The sequence below is a fragment of the Mobula birostris genome, chromosome 27 (genome assembly GCF_030028105.1).
Source record: "Mobula birostris isolate sMobBir1 chromosome 27, sMobBir1.hap1, whole genome shotgun sequence".
Taxonomy (NCBI): Eukaryota; Metazoa; Chordata; class Chondrichthyes; order Myliobatiformes; family Myliobatidae; genus Mobula; species Mobula birostris.
Window position 1 is genome coordinate 19,890,110 of NC_092396.1, and position 16,822 is coordinate 19,906,931.

At 48.0% G+C, this 16,822-nt stretch overlaps 1 protein-coding gene across 11 annotated transcripts in view; it reads left to right on the forward strand.

The window, feature by feature from the left end:
* The window catches only part of LOC140188549 (pleckstrin homology domain-containing family G member 5-like), a 110,982-nt gene that overhangs the window by 56,456 nt on the left and 37,704 nt on the right, over window positions 1-16,822 (forward strand). For all 11 annotated transcript variants that reach the window (XM_072244950.1, XM_072244943.1, XM_072244952.1 and 8 more), the window contains one exon: window positions 15,314-15,499. In XM_072244950.1, coding sequence (XP_072101051.1) covers window positions 15,314-15,499 — 186 coding nt within the window. The remainder of the gene's footprint in view (window positions 1-15,313; window positions 15,500-16,822) is intronic.

Below are 16,822 nucleotides of genomic sequence, written 5' to 3' on the forward strand. Positions count from 1 at the left end.
GGAAGTGATGGATGCAATTTTGATTTCAACATTTAAAAAAAGTTTGGATAGGTACATGGGCGGGAGGTGTATGGAGGACTATGGTCCAGGTGCAGGTTGATGAGATTAGGCGGAATAAAAGTTCGGCACAGACTGAATGGATCAAAGTGTCTGTTTCTGTGCTTTAGTACTCTATATGACTATGAGATTAGTCCATTAACTCTGTTTGCTTGGAGGAGAACAATTATCAACGATATGATTCAGTTGTACAGGTTGTTATGAAGTGTGTTATTTTTGTTACTTTAACTTCAGACCCCCCACTGTGCCCCTGAGGCCCTACATTGCACTGTGTCAAGACTCTGTACAGGAGGATCTTCCTTGAGATCAGTATGAATATAAAATCATAACTTCCCCTAATGTCCTGTTTACACAAAATGGAAAAGAACTAAACAGATTTCTGTTTCCTCTTGTTGTTCTGGTTTAGAGTTGTGGTTGTTTTCGTGCTGTATTGGCTTTTTCCATTTCATTGCTTTCCCATATGCCCCTTTCCTCCCCATCTGACCCCGTTTCTATGATTTCCCCACTCCCCTCGAAAACATACCTTGCATAACTTGTCAACAGGAAAAACCCACGCCCGCGGGTACAATGTCCTGAATGCCCTGAAGTGGTGGTTGAGCTCTTTCTGTTGAATATTATACAACGATGAGACTCAACTGGCCAGCTTTGTGTGGGACTGGAATCACTCACAGTCGAGTTCATTGCCAAATGCACAAGCAGAGGCACACATCTGTGCACAGGCGCAATAGAAAACTAATTTACAGCAGCATTGGTGGCGCATCATATCAGATAAGCAGCATTCACAGGAAACATATAATAAATATAAAGTATTCATAAGTTTTACAAAGAAGAACATAATGAGAACAAAAATTCTGATTATAGGTGTTGGTATGCCTAAGGTTTTGTAGGTCAATTCAATAAGTGACCTGCGGAGAGGAAAGGCAACAGGTTTCCTTCCTCAAATACATTAGTTAAGAATTATGATTTTGTGATGTTGCCACAGTTTTGTGTTTGCTTTTACTCATATCAGCCTTTCAATCATGAATTCATATTCTGAAAATGTCCGAGTGGTATTTGATCTCACTTCTCAGGATCATTACCCGCACTTTCAAATGTTAATTCAGTCGTCAGACTTGGATCCGATATTCAGAGAGGTTGAAATCCTCCAGATCTCCGTGAGATCTACAGTTTTAAAGTGTCAGTAGCAAGCCTGGCAGGCCAGCATGAGCAGTCAGACGGTTTACAATCAAGGGAGGGTACAGGGAGATTCCAAGACCGGAAGCGTCAGGAGGTGCCCAGTAAAGATTGTTCTTTGCCCCCCCCCCCCATTACCCATGATTGGTTAGCTCCTCATACACCAGACAAAAGTAAACACGGTGCACAGGACTTGTGTACCTAGTGTTTGTTTGGATGAGGAGAAGGGCAATCCAGGCCTAGAACTTATTGACTATTGTGACCGCTTTGTATCCCAAAATTTGCTGTTAGCCACAGATCCTGTCGTCTTCCTATGGAAAGCAACAGTTTCCTGTATTTCAGCTCAACTTGCAGTAGCAGTTGGTTACAGCTCATGCCTCCAGCCTTCAGGCGAACAGAGAAACTAGCCTTCCCAACCTTTGTGGCAGCACAGGTTCAGGAATATCATACCAAACCCATGATCATTGCTAGACAAATGCTGCCAGTCTCTTCCAGAGACAGCTGGCCTAACCTTAAAACCTCAGGTGAAGCAGAAGAATTCATCAAAGAAAAACAGGTAAATGGATCGTGTGTGTGGGGTACAGCAAAATCTTTGTCATCTGTCCAGTTGTTACCAGAGTCTGTTTTGCTCTATCAATCTGTAGGACGTGCTATCAAATGATTTGTATTGATTCATAATTATGCAAGTGGGATAGATTTCTTTCAGAAAGTAATATCCCTGAAATTAGTAATGTGAAACAGGTGAGTGGGTCTAGTATTTGGAATAAACGGATGATTTTGCATCCTGGGTTCCTTTTACATGATTCCTGTATGCCTTGTGATTCCAAGGCTTTGACACTTGCACACCAAGATGTTATGCAAATTTGTTCACTGTACTCAGAATCAGAATCCGGTTAGTTATCACAATGTCATGAAATTTGTTGTTTTGCTGCAGCAGTACAGTGCAATGCACAGAAAATACTTTAAGTAAAATAATAAATAAATAAATAATGAGGTGGGCACGTGGCCAAGTGGTTAAGGCATTGGATTAGCGATCTGAAGGTCGTGAGTTCGAACCCCAGCAGGGGCAGCGTGTTGTGTCCTTGAGCAAGGCACTTCACCACACAGTGCTCTGCGACGACACCAGTGCCAAGCTGTATCGGCCCTAGTGCCCTTCCCTTGGACAACATCGGTGGTGTGGAGAGGGGAGACTTGCAGCATGGGCAACTGCTGGTCTTCCATACAACCTTGCCCAGGCCTGCAACCTAGAGAGTGAAGACTTTCCAGGCGCAGATCCATGGTCTCACGAGACTAACAGATGCCTTTAAATTAAATTAAATTTAAAATTAAAATAAGGTTGTGCTCATGGACCACTTAGAAATCTGATGGTGGGAGAGGAAGAAGCTGTTCAGTAGCAAACCCAGGTAGTCCCCTGAATGGATTTTGTTTGTACCCTAATGGATGAGTGTCCGGAACTGATGATTTTTTCAGCTGTATTCAGAACATACCACTGATTTCACTGACATGACTTTGAGACTGAACTCTGGCAATTCTGTTCATACCCTAGCAATCCTTGGTGGTTCACGGTTGTGTACATGCAGTCACCTGACATGTCATGACCTTAGCCTCATAGTTGCAAAGTTTGCAGATGATATGAAGATAGGTGGAGGGGCAGGTAGTTTTGAGGAAGTAGAGAGGCTATTGGAGGATTTAGGCAGATTAGGAGAATGGACAAAGAAATGGCAGATGGAATACAGTGTCGGGAAAATACAAAAAACCGAGGTGCAAAGGGACTTGGGAGTGCTTGTGCAGGATTCCCTAAAGGTTAATTTTCAGGTTGAGTCTGTGGTGAGGAAGGCAATTGCAATGATAACATTCATTTCAAGGGGAATAGGATATAAAAGCAAGGAATTGAATTGAATTGACTTTATTACTTACAGCCTTCATATACATGAGGAGTAAAAATCTTAACATCTCCGTCTAAATTTGCAATGTGCAATTTATAGTAATTTGTAATAAATCATATGTATAACAGGACGGTCAATATAACATAGAAATACAATTGTATCAGTGTGAGTTCATCAGTCTTTTGGCCTGGTGGAAGAAGCTGTCCCGGAGCCTGTTGGTCCTGGCTTTTATGCTGCAGTATTGTTTCCTGGATGGTCGCAGCTGGAACAGTTTGTGGTTGGGGTGACTTGGGTCCCCAATGATCCTTTGGGCCATTTTTACACACCCATCTTTGTAAATGTCCTGAATAGCGGGAAGTTCACATCTACAGGTGCGCTGGGCTGTCTGCACCACTCTCTGCAGAGTCCTGCGATTAAGGGAGATACAGTTCCCATACCAGGCAGTGATGCAGCCAGTCAGGATGCTCTCAATTTGCCCCTGTAGAAAGTTCTTAGGATTTGGAGGCCCATACCAAACTTCTTCAACCGTCTGAACTGAAAGAGGTGCTGTGGTGCCTTTTTCACCACACAGCTGGTTCGTACAGACCGTGTGATATCCTCGTAATGTAATGTTGAAACTTTATAAAGCACTGGTGAGGCCTCACTTAGAGTATTGTGAGTAGTTTTGAGCCCCTTATTTTAGAAAGGATGTGCTGAGAGGGTTCAAAGGAGGTTCACAAAATGATTCCAGGATTGAATGGCTTGTCATTGAAGAGCATTTGATGGCCCTGGGCCTGTATTCACTGGAATTCAGAAGAATGAGGGGTGACCTCATTGAAACCTCTCGAATGGTAAAAGGCCTTGATAGAGTGGATGTGGAGAGGATGTTGCCTATGGTGGGAGAGTCCAAGACCAGAGGACACAACCTCAGAGTAGAAGGGTGTCCTTTTAGAATAGAGATGAGGAGGAACTTCTTTAACCAGAGAGTGGTGAATCTATGGAATTCATTTCCACAGGCAGCTGTGGAAGCCAGGTCTTTACGTATACTTAAGGCAGAGATTAACAGATTCTTGACTGGTCAGGGAGAAGACAGGAGATTGTGGCTGAGAAGAAAAATGGATCAGCCATTATGAAATTGTGGAGAATTAGGTCAAATGACTTAATTCTGCTCCTATGTATTATGGTTTTATGGTAAATAAGTTCCCACTCTGATTTCAGCCTCTTTCAAAAAACCTCTAAATCATTAACATAGGAAGTTAATATTATTAGCTGGGTTGTTAGATAATCTTCTCGGTTAATGATTTAGCTACACAACTCTGAGCTCACCCAAGGAATTTTGCAGACGCTGAAAATTCAAGCAACATATGTCAGTTGCTGGTGAACGCAGCAGGCCAGGCAGCATCTCTAGGAAGAGGTACAGTCGACGTTTTGGGCCGAGATCCTTCGTCAGGACTCACTGAAAGAAGAGCTAGTAAGAGATTTGAAAGGGGGAGGGGGAGATCCAAAATGATAGGAGAAAACAGGAGGGGGAGGGATGGAGCCAAGAGCTGGACAGGTGATTGGCAAAAGGGATATGAGAGGATCATGGGACAGAAGGCCCAGGGAGAAGGAAAAGGGGGAAGGGGGAAAACCCAGAGGATGGGCAAGGGGTATAGTGAGAGGGACAGAGGGAGAAAAAGGAGAGAGAGAGAAAGAATGTGTGTATATAAATAAATAACAGATGGGGTACGAGAGGGAGGTGGGGCATTAGTGGAAGTTAGAGAAGTCAATGTTCATGCCATCAGGTTGGAGGCTACCCAGACGGAATACAAGGTGTTGTTCCTCCAACCTGAGTGTGGCTTCATCTTTACATTAGAGGAGGCTGTGGATAGACATGTCAGAATGGGAATGGGACGTGGAATTAAAATGTGTGGCCACTGGGAGATCCTGCTTTCTCTGGCGGACAGAGCGTAGGTGTTCAGCAAAACGATCTCCCAGTCTGCGTCAGGTCTTGCCAATATATAGAAGGCCACATCGAGTGCACCACCCCAGCCGACTCACAGGTGAAGTGTCACCTCACCTGGAAGGACTGTCTGGGGCCCTGAATGGTGGTAAGGGAGGAAGTGTAAGGGCATGTGTAGCACTTGTTCCACTTACAAGGATAAGTGCCAGGAGGGAGATCGGTGAGGAGGGATGGGGGGGAACGAATGGACAAGGGAGTCGCATAGGGAACGATCCCTGCGGAAAGCAGAGAGATGGGGGGAGGGAAAGATGTGCTTAGTGGTGGGATCCCGTTGGAGGTGGCAGAAGTTACGGAGAATTATATGTTGGACCCGGAGGCTGGTGGGGTGGTAGGTGAGGACCAGGGGAACCCTATTCCTAGTGGGGTGGCGGGAGGATGGAGTGAGAGCAGGTGTGCGTGAAATGGGGGAGATGCGTTTGAGAGCAGAGTTGATTGTGGAGGAAGGGAAGCCCCTTCCTTTAAAAAAAGGACATCTCCCTCGTCCTGGAATGAAAAGCCTCATCCTGAGAGCAGGTGCGGCTCACCCTCTGTCTCTCCCGCCCTCTCTTTATTGTTCACCCTCTGTAAAAAGACAGTAATTAATGGAGAGGCCTTTAACAGTACTGATTTGCAGTAGGATCTTAGGGTCCAAGCTCACAGTTCGCTGAAAGTGGCTACAAAAGTTTATACAGTGGTAAAAGTTGATACGGCAGGCTTACTTCTATTGCTGTTGTTTATTTCTGTGTCTTGTGGTGCATTGGGCTGCAGCCCTGCCATTTCTTTAGCATTTTTGTCTGTGTTTTACGAGGCTGAGTTGTTAGCTCGATGCTCAACCCAGCACAGATGGAAAGCACAAGGCACCAGCCAAATTCAAACCTGACACCACTCACCTCAAGGTCCGGTGTGGAAGCCACCATACCACTGGTCGGCTCTTACATTTATTAGTCCAGGAATTTAGTTCAAGAACCAGGAGGTTAAATTGCAGCTTTAAAAGAGTATAGCTAGGCAGTGGAGCGGGGTGATGGAGGGGAACTGGTTGGGTCTGGTGTTCAGAAAGAAACGGAGAGCTTCGAGGCCTTCCTGGTGGGGAGTGGAGCTGTAAAGGGACTGGATATCCAGAGCAAGAATAATATCCCCAACCAGCACCCCTCCACCAGCACTCTCTTCCGCCTAGCAGAACTTGTCCTCATTCTAAATAATTTCTCCTTTGGCTTCTCCCACTTGCTTCAAATAAAAGATGTAGCCATGGGCACTTGCATGGGTCCCAGCTATGCCTGCCCGTTTGTCAGCTAAGTGGAACAGTCTATGTTCCAACCCTATACTGGTGACCATCCCGCAGTTTCCCTACGATACATCGACGACTGCATTGGTGCTGCTTCCTACACCCATTCTGAACTCGTTGACTTAATCTACACTGCCCTCGAAGTTACCTAGTCCATTTCCAACACCTCCCTCCCCTTTCTCGATCTCTCTGTCTCTGTCTCTGGGCACAGCTTATCTACTGATGTCTATTACAAACCCACGTACTCTCACAACTACTTGGACTATACCTCCTCCCACCCTGTTATTTGTAAAAATGCCATCCCCTTCTCTCAATTCCTTCGTCTCTGCCGCATCTGCTGTCAGGATGAGGCTTTCAATTCCAGAACAAAGGAGATGACCTCCTTCTTCAAAGAAAGGGGCTTCCCTTCCTCCATTATCAACACTGCCCTCAACCGCATCGCTTCCATTTCATGCACGTTCTGCTCTCATCCCATCCTCCTGCCACCCTACCAGGGATAGGGATCCTGTTGTCCTCACCTACCAGCCCACCAGCCTCCACGTCCAGCACGTAATTCTCTGTAACTTCCGCCATCTCCAATGGGATTCCACCACCAAGCACATCTTTCCCTCCCCCCCCCCACTTTCTGTTTTCCACAGGATCGCTCCCTATGCGGCTCCCTTGTCCATTCATCCCTCTTGTCCGTTATCCTTGCAAGCCGAACAAGTGCTACACCTGCCCCTACACCACCTCCCTCTCTACCATTCAGGGCCCCAAACAGTCCTTCCAGGTGAGGAGACACTTCACCTGGGAGTCTGTTGGCGTCATGTAGTGTGTCCGATGCTGACAACTGTATATCGGTGAGACCTGACCTAGGTTGGGGACTGCTTTAATGAGCACCTGTGCTTCGTCTGCCAAGAGAAGTGGAATCTCCCAGTGGCCACCCACTTTATTTCCACTTCCCATTCCCATTCTGATATGTCTATCCATGGCCTCTTCCACTGTTGTGATAAGGCCACACATAGGTTGGAGGAACAACACCTTATATTCCAGCTGGGTAGCCTCCAACCTGATGGCATGATCATCTTGAACTTCTGGTAATGCCCCCCCTTCAACATTCCCCATCCCTTTTTCCCTCTCTCACCTTATCTCCTTGCCTGCCCATCACCTCCCTACGGTGCTCCTCCCTCTTTTCTTCCAAGGCCTTCTGTCCTCTCCTATTGGATTCCCCCTTCTCCAGCCCTGTATCTCTTCCACCAATCAACTTCCCAGCTCTTTACTTCACCCCTCCCCCTTCAGGTTTCACCCATCACCTTGTGTTTCCCCCTCCCCTCCCCTCCTCCCACCTTTTAAATCTACTCCCGAAGCACCTTCAATAACTCCAAAAGACTGAGGTTAGGTAAAATACCGAAAGGCTTTTATTCGCTGTACAATACGACCTCCATGGTGAGTGTCTGCCTCTGGACTGAGGGGGAGGGGCAAGGCGAAACACCTTTATTCAGGGGTCTGTGGGAGGAGCCACAGGAGCAGTCAGCAGAGGGGCGTGTCCAGACAGGTAACCCAGTTACAACATATATACGTGGTTTACCACATTCACCCCTCCTTTTTTAAAAAGAGTCCCGTGGGGTGAAGTGACTGACAATATTTACAACAAGTATATTTACAGGTTAAGTCTATCAGGCGGTCGAGTCCGTCGCTGTGATCTACGTAGCACCGGTGGTGATTGCATCGGCGACGGCGGTTGTGCTGGCTCCGGCCTGACTTGAGGTGCCAGCACGTTAGGCGTTGTTAATCCCTCGTGCGTGTGCGTCGCGCCCGGTATGGGAGTGTTGTGTGGTGTCTGTATAGGGTTTGGGGTGCACGGTGTCTCGTGGGCACATACATTGGTGGGTACGGGGTCAATAGTCACCACGGAGTGTTCAGGGTAGGGGTCCGGTGCTCCTGCAGGTGCCAGGTCGCGGTTGGAGACCGTGTTCTCCCGCCCATCAGGTAAAACCACGTAGGCATACTGGGGGTTCGCATGAAGTAAGTGAACCCTCTCGACCATCGGGGAGTATTTATTGCTCCTTGCATGTTTCCGGAGCAGCACTGGCCCCGGGGACATCAGCCAAGTTGGCAGGGTGGTCCCCGTGGTCGACTTTCTGGGAAATGAAAAGAGCCGCTCATGAGGGGTGGCATTGGTGGCTGTGCATAACAGGGAGTGGATGGAGTGGAGTGCCTCGGGGAGGACATCCTGCCAGCGGGAGACCGGCATTCCCTTTTGACCTGAGGGCTGAGTGTGGCTTTCCACACAGTGGCATTCTCCTTCTCCACCTGTCCATTCCCCCGGGGATTATAGCTCGTGGTCCTACTGGTTGCAATTCCCCTAGCCAGTAGGTATTGGCGCAGCTCGCTCGTCACTCATAAACGAGGACCCTCTGTCACTGTGGATATAGCATGGGTATCCGAACAGAGTGAAGAGCTTGCGTAGGGCTTTTATAACTGACGTGGTAGTGGTGTCAGGGCAGGGGATGGCGAAGGGGAACCGCGAGTACTTGTCGATAATATTAAGAAAGTACATATTGCGGTCGGTGGAGGGAAGGGGGCCCTTAAAGTCAACACTCAGTCGCTCAAAGGGGTGGGTGGCCTTGATGAGTGGTCCCTTTTTGGGTCGGTAGAAGTGCGGTTTGCACTCTGCGCAGACGTGGCAGTCCCTGGTCATCGTCCTGATCTCCTCAAGGGAGTAAGGCAGGTTCCGGGCTTTCATGAAGTGGAAAAGCCGGGTGACCCCCTGGGTGGCAAAGATCTACATGTAGGGCGTATAGCCGGTCGATCTGCGCGCTGGCGCACGTTCCCCGGGATAGGGCATCGGAGGGCTCGTTGAGCTTCCCAGGCCTGTACGTGATGTCATAGTTGAAGGCGGAGAGTTCGATTCTGCACCTCAGAATTTTATCGTTTTTGAGTTTGCCCCGCTGTTGGTTATTAAACATGAATGCGACTGAGCGCTGGTCAGTTAGCAGGGTGAACCTTTTGCCGGCGAGATCGTGCCTCCAGTGTCTAATAGCTTCCACTGTGGCCTGGGCCTCTTTCTCCACTGCGGAGTGCCGAAGTTCAGGGCCTTGAAGAGTATGGGAGAAGATCGCCACCGGTCTTCCTGCCTGGTTGAGGGTAGCAGCCAGTGCGAAGTTGGAGGCGTCACTCTCCACTTGGAAGGGAGTGGCCTCATCCACCGCATGCATTGCTGCTTTGGCAATGTCCCCTTTTATACGGCTGAAGGTCGCGTGTGCCTCGGCAGAGAGGGGGAATGTGGTGGGCTTGACCAGGGGGCGGGCATTGTCTGCGTAGTTAGAGACCCATTGGGCGTAATATGAAAAGAAGCCCAGGCACCTTTTGAGTGCTCTGAGGGTGTTGGGAAGAGGGAGTTCCAACAGGGGGCGCATACGGTCGGGGTCAGGGCCAATGACTCCATTCTCCATGACACACCCAAGGATAGCAAGTCGGGTGGTCCCGAATACACACTTGTCCTTGTTATAGGTGAGATTGAGAGCTTTGGCCGCTTGGAGAAAATCTTGAAGGTTGTTGTCGTGATCCTGCCGGTCGTGACCGCAGATGGTGATGTTATCCGGATATGGGAATGTGGCCTTCAGTTGGCACTGGTCCACCATCCGGTCCATCGCCCTTTGGAAAACAGATACACCATTCGTGACACCGAAGGGGACGCGCAGGAATTGATAAAGCCTGCCGTCCGCCTCAAAGGCGGTGTAAGGGCAGTCCTCCCAGCGGATGGGGAGCTGATGGTAAGTGGATTTTAGGTCTATGGTCGAGTACACCTTGTACTGTGCTATCTGATTGACCATATCCGCAATGCAGGGTAGAGGGTAGGCGTCGAGCTGCGTGAACCTATTGATGGTCTGGCTATAGTCCACAACCATCCTATTCTTTTCCCTGTTCCAAACAACGACCACTTGCGCCCTCCAAGGACTTGTGCTTGCCTCAATGACTCCCTCCCTGAGCATCCAACTTAACGAAGGCTCTGTCCCCCGTGCTGTACCTCCTGCTTTTAGTTGCCACAGGTTTACAGTCGGGGGTCAGGTTGGCGAACAGCGGTGGGGAAGGGATCCTGAGGGTGGAAAGGTCGCAAGTGGTGTCGGTAGTGCGGCAGTTGGCATGATGTTGGGTGGGATGTGCGGGTCGGTGTGTATGTGTGTGTGGTCAGTAGCGGGGTGACGTATCCGTACAAAACTGGGGATTTACAACAGCAATTGGTGGGAGGGGCCCATCATACTTCATTGTCACGCTTTTCAAGTGGCTCTGGAAGTCGAGCCCCAATAGCACAGGGGCACACAGTTGAGGCATGACCAGTAACGTAAAGTCTCGATATTCTGTGCCCTGCACCACCCCAGATGTCTGTTGTATGCGACCCGGAAGCCATGGCGACTCCCTGACTTACCAGCCGTATCGCGAGTCCGCAATGCTGCACCGTGTCCGGGTGGATAAAACTCTCCGTGCTGCCTGTGTCAAACAGGCAGCTTGTCCTGCGCCCCTCCACCAGGATGTCCATCACTGACCTTGCGAGCTGGTGGGGAACGCTTTGGTCGAGGGTCACGGAGGCCAGGGTTGGGTCGCTGTCTTGGTCCGGCATGGTGAGGTGCCCCGTGAGCACCCGTTGGTCGTAGGCGGTGGGAGGTGGCGCAGAAAAATATGGCCGCCCCCATGTCTCACACGTGGTGGCGACGTGCAGGGAAGATGGCGAACCCATGATTCGCACGCGGCGCTGCTCGATTCCGCTCGCGGTTTTGACTTACAGACCTTTGTGAAGTGGCCCTTCTTTCTGCAGCTGGAGCAGGTAGCTTGTCGGCCCGCGCAGCGTTTCCGGGGGTGCTTCTCCAGTCCACAGAAGTAGCACTTCGTGGACTCGCGACTGGCAGCAGCCGAGGTCGTTTCACTGGCGGGTTTTGGGGACTTGCAACTGGCGACAGCCGAGGTTGATTTGCCGGCGGGTTGCGGGGTCTGCAGCACCCAAGAGGCCATCGGGGGATCGTGTGCCTGGAGAGCCTCAGAGTTATGCAGAGCGGCCTCCAGCATGTCAGCCAGTTCGATCGCCGAACTTAAGGTAAGATCGGCTTTTTCCAACAGCCTCTGGCACACATACACTGACCTGGTCCCCATGACGAAGGCGTCTCTCACTAGGAGCTCAGCATGCTGCGCTGCCGTCAGCTCCTGGCAATTGCAGGCCCGTATGAGCATCTGTAGTGTCCAGGCAAACTCGGCACTCGATTCCCCAGGCCGCTGGTGCCGAGTCGCTAATCGGTGCCGCGCATAGACGGCGTTTATCGGCCACGGGTATTGTCTTTTGAGGGCGCTCATCGCGCCATCGTAGCTCGGCTGGTCTCTGATCAGCGAATAGACCCGTGGACTGACCCTGGAGAATAGAACTCTGTGCTTCGCTGTGGGGTCGGTCGCTTTAATCTCCTCTAGGTACGCTTCGAAGAAAGCCAGCCAGGATTCAAAAGCGTTTCCAGCTTCAGGTGTTTGTGGATCGAGGTCTAATTTGTCTGGTCTCAGTGTGTGTTCCATGCTTTAAAATGTACAGTGAATAAAATTGAAGCACCTTCAATAACTCCAAAAGAATGAGATTAGGTAAAATACTGAAAGGCTTTTGTTCGCTGTACAACAATACTACCTCCATGGTGAGTCTGCCCCCGGACGGAGGGGGCGGGGCAAGGCGAAACATCTTTATACCAGAAACTGTGGGAGGAGCCACAGGGGCAGTCAGCAGAGGGGCATGTCCAGACAGTTAACCCAGTTACAACATATATATGTACGGGGTCTTACTTTTTTTGTTAAATTTAAAATGGCTTCTTTGTTATGTTATACTAGGGAATGCTGAGAAAGTCTCTAACTAGACAGTTGCTTGGGTTATTAGAGATAGCAGGGTGCTATTAACCAATGGGTGGTCATGTATCGTTTTGTTTTCGGATGATAATGGTGTATCATATGACTGGGGACGGGGTTTTGGTGGGGAGTCGGAGGAGAGACGGGGAGGACGGTGGAGAGATGGGGAGTCGGAGGAGAGATGGGGTTTTTGGGGGGGAGTCGGAGGAGAGATGAGGAGGACGGTAGACGTGCGGGGGTGTTTGGCGGGGAGTCGGAGGAGAGATGAGGAGGACGGCAGGGAGCCGGAGGAGAGACGGGGAGGACCGCGGACGTGCGGAAAGGCTCCACTTGATCACTCCGGGTGGTCCCGAGCCATGAGTCGACAGGGCTCGGGTGGTCGTCTGGAATCGATTGAGCTCCAACGGTTGTGCGCGAAGAACTTGGACTTTGATAAGTGCTGGCACCTTTTATTCTCATTACTGCCCTTTCTGTATCAAATTTATATTAATGTTATAGAATTAGTAATATCTATAAAGTGTACTTGTTAAAATTTACTGGGTGTGCTGGCTGATGATTAATGTTTGGGATTGATTCGGGTGGCCACCGACCCCGTGGGAAGCGTTGAGGCAGGTGCTGGGTGGGATTTCCCCTAGACATATACGAGCCAATATAACTGAACGTTACATATACATGGTTTACCACAACTCCTCCGCTTTTTTTTCCTCCAGTCCTGCTGATGGGTCTTGGCCCGAAACGTTGACTGTTTACTCTTTTCCATTGATGCTGTCTAGCCTACCGAGTTCCTCCAGCATTTTGTGTGTGCGTTGCTTGGATTTCCAGCATCTGCAGATTCTCTTGTTTGTTAATAGTATTGCATTCAGTTCTGGTCAGCCCTACTATAGGAAGGCTGTTGAGGTTTTGGAGAGGGCGCAGAAGTGTTTTATCAGGAGTCTGCCTGGATTAGAGGTTACGTGTTTATAAGGAGAGGATGGACAAACTTGGGTTGTTTTCTCTGAAGGAGCAGAGGCTGAGGGGAGATCTGATGGAGGTTTAAAAGACATAAACGGAGTAGAAAGTGGGAATGGGTAAGTTCAAAGGAGATGTGCGGGGCAAGTTTTTTTAACAGTGTGTGGTGGGTGCCTGGAATACATTGCTTGGGGCAGTGTAGAGGCAAATATGGTACTAGTGCTCAAGAGACTCATTAGAATGTACAGGGCCTGGAAGGATAAAGACATTATGTAGGCGGAAGGGATTAGTTCATTTGGGCATTTGTTTGCTCGTTAATTAATTCAGCACCACATTGTGAGCCGAAGGGTTTGTTCTTGTGCTGTACTGTTCCTGCTGTTCCATGTTCTGTGTTCTGTCTGTTGGCTGATCTCCACTCTTCCTGTGCCGGTGTGACATATAGAACGAGGGCAGTGTGAGGTGGCTGCGGTATGCAAGGTAGGGTGTGAAATGAGGTTTGCTCAGTAGTCTGGGCCTGCACTTCTGTTGGATTAATGACATTTGTCTGGATGCCAAGACGAGTTTTCTCCACTGGCTTGCTATATCCGTGCTGATAAGAACCATTTGGAAGTAGTTAGGAGCTATCAGCAAACATTTCACTGCTTCAGACTGCATTTTCCCATCTAATTCACTGCAGCAGGAGATGTAGCAGGGAACAAAAGCCTTGTTTTCAGATTATGAAGAACTGTTCCTCTTGTGATACTACAGTGCCTCCATCCCCCTGCCCCATGCTTCTCCATGTGACTTCTTCCGGAACTTTGGGATTCAGGATGGTGATTTTCTCTGGAGGTATTGAACTTCGTATAGTATCAGTGGTCGAATCGGGATGCTTCCTGTATGATCAATTATTGTTCAATCCAGCATGTCCAAACAGGAATTGAGGTGAGGATTGTGGTGAAGAGCTGTGCTGGGTTGTGGAATGGTTTCAGAGGTGGGACTGCAGTCTTCCCTGTACAACAGAATACACTGTCGACTCAATAATTTTATTGTACACCTAAGTACATATTTGTATTCTTCAAATATTCAAGACCAGGACTTAAATGTCCATGCTTAGATTGTGCACAGTGTTGAGGGGAATTTTAAGACCATTGGGAGAGAGGCCTGGAAACTTGGGTCAGGGAGTTAGAATCAGTCACATAATCAGGATCAGAGCAGGCATCATAGCCCAGGAGTACAGAACTGCCTGGTCGCCTACCATCAAGGTTACTGAGGCTTATATCAATAATATAATTTAAAAATGCACATTTCAAACTAAACCTGTATGGAAGGCAAATTGAGCAAAAACATGGAGTAGGGTCAAACTATATAGTTTGAGAGATTTTAGTCTCCTAATGAAAACTAAGAAGTGTTTTTTTATCCTTAGTCTCTGTGCCACTCTCAATAATTAGATTAAGAGAAATTAATTCACGTTCGTTGTCTTTGGTCTCCTAATGCACTATTGGAACCTACTGCATCAGACACTCAAAGAGGGCCATGCCCTTGAGTGTGAATTGTATGATATGAGGGTTAATTCACACTGGGTTTCAGTTATTCCTTCTCTTCTGAAAGAGCTAATTCTCAGTCAGCTTCAGGTCTCTTCATTCTCCTCCCCTAAAGATGCTGAATTTCACTGAAGTGCACAAATCTTCTGAAAATACATATTGAATTGGGTTTGGGTTTCTTCTTGTCCTGACTCTGTCATGAATTATAATTGCACTTTAAGTTTATAAGTAAAATACATTTCTAAATAAATGGAGTCATTGTTACCAACATCCATGAAGTGAAGGTGGTGGTTTAGTTTGGACCAATATCAAGGGCACCAGGACTAAGACATCACAGGGACCTGCCAGACCCAGTACACTGCGTGCCATCTGATCTAGCAGAGGGAAACTTTTCCTTGACTCTAATAATGCTTTATGTTGGGGTCTTCAAGGACTGTAATCGCTGTATGTCATGTGAACGGAAAGGATAATTCCATCACATTATTCTGTGTTCTAATTTGCACCGAGTGTAAGCATGTGACTCACTTCTCTCAAGCACCTTTTCCCTTTCTCTTTCTCTCTCTCTCCTTTCCCTTTCTTTGCTAAATGGAACACTATTGGACCTCATTCGTTCAACCTGCTTTATATTTTGCAGGCAGTAGGCAGACGGAGGAAGAATATGATGGAATTCCTAGGAGACACCAGCATCCCAAGTTCGGATTCTCTTGCCCCACTCAGCTCCTCATTGCCCAGTGGCGGCACAGACAGATGGAAGAATAGAGCTGCCAGTCGTTTCAGTGGGCTCTTCAGTTCTGGCGCGAGCACAGGGTCCTTTGGTCGGGTGAGTCTGAGGCACTGATCAAGCATATTGTTGCTGCTTCGATGGATAAAATAATCTGTTTCCGTAGTCACTAAACAACACTGAAGAGCTGGAGAACTTGAGTCAGTGGAGACTAATGAAGATAGAGAGTGAGTTTAGAAATTGCCAAGGGCAGGAACATTAGGACTTGCTTACAATTCAGAAACAGCATCAGCAGCCAAAGGACAGGAGAGCTGTGAGAGGAGATGATAAAGGTTGAGTCATGTTCGAAAAGTTGACGAATGACGTGTATAAGATGTTGGAGATTGTTGTGTATGCGGCCTGGTTACACAACAATGCTATTAATAAAAACGCCGGAGACGAGGGCTAAGTTTCACGGTTCTTTACCGGCATAATCCGAACTCAGCACACACGTACAGATCAATACGCGCCTAATAGCACATGCTCAATACGTGCCTAATAGCGCATTCAACGGTGTGTTACTAAAACATAAAGTAGTCCCTTATTATACTGTAGGCTATACGGTACACTCCTCCCCTTTTAATAGTGTATCAACTGTTTTTTGTACTGGGATACTATGCTAAACAAATATGTTTACCCTTAACGTACAAACGCCTACCATTTGTTTACTTAGTAACTTAATAATATCAAATTATAACAAGCCCTTTTTTTCACTTTTGGTCTAAGACCCATTTATAACTCAAGTCTCTGGGGGGGGGGGGGTCTTCTCTGCCTCTCCGGGTACCGTCTGTCAATAAACTTGTTTGTTTTAATACAGATTTCCATGTAAAAGTCATGAAAAGTTGACCTCTGAGCATAGAGGGTTAAGAAGACGTGCGTCTCCAACCTGCTAAGAGTTCTAGGCAGCAGATCAGCTGCATATAATGAAGACTCCTCTGTGCAGCTGTCCTAGATATATACGCATCTTTGTGCTATCACTTGTCTTCCTTACCCATTTCACATTTGTTCCAACTGAGCTAATTACCCAGCCAATCTTCGTATTCTCCTTAGATTCCAAATAGATAGCCTAACCTTCATGATACCATCTCTTATCATAATAGAACTTTCCATCTTCTATTCATGCTTCATATCTTTGTGCTGGTGATTCAGCAGGAGTGCTTTGAAGATGCTCGGGGGAAGATAGAGATGCTGTCACTTTTTGCTGAGCACATCATTTTGGGAGTTAAAGAAATACATGATAAATTGGAGAATGAAGTTGCATTCTACGCTGGTCAACTTGCAAAGAGTTTGAACAGGAACTCTGATGTGAGATCCCAAGGGCTTTTTCGGGCTGTCATTCGGGTCCTCAGGGACTGTAAAAAAAAAGTGCAGGATGCCTGTTCT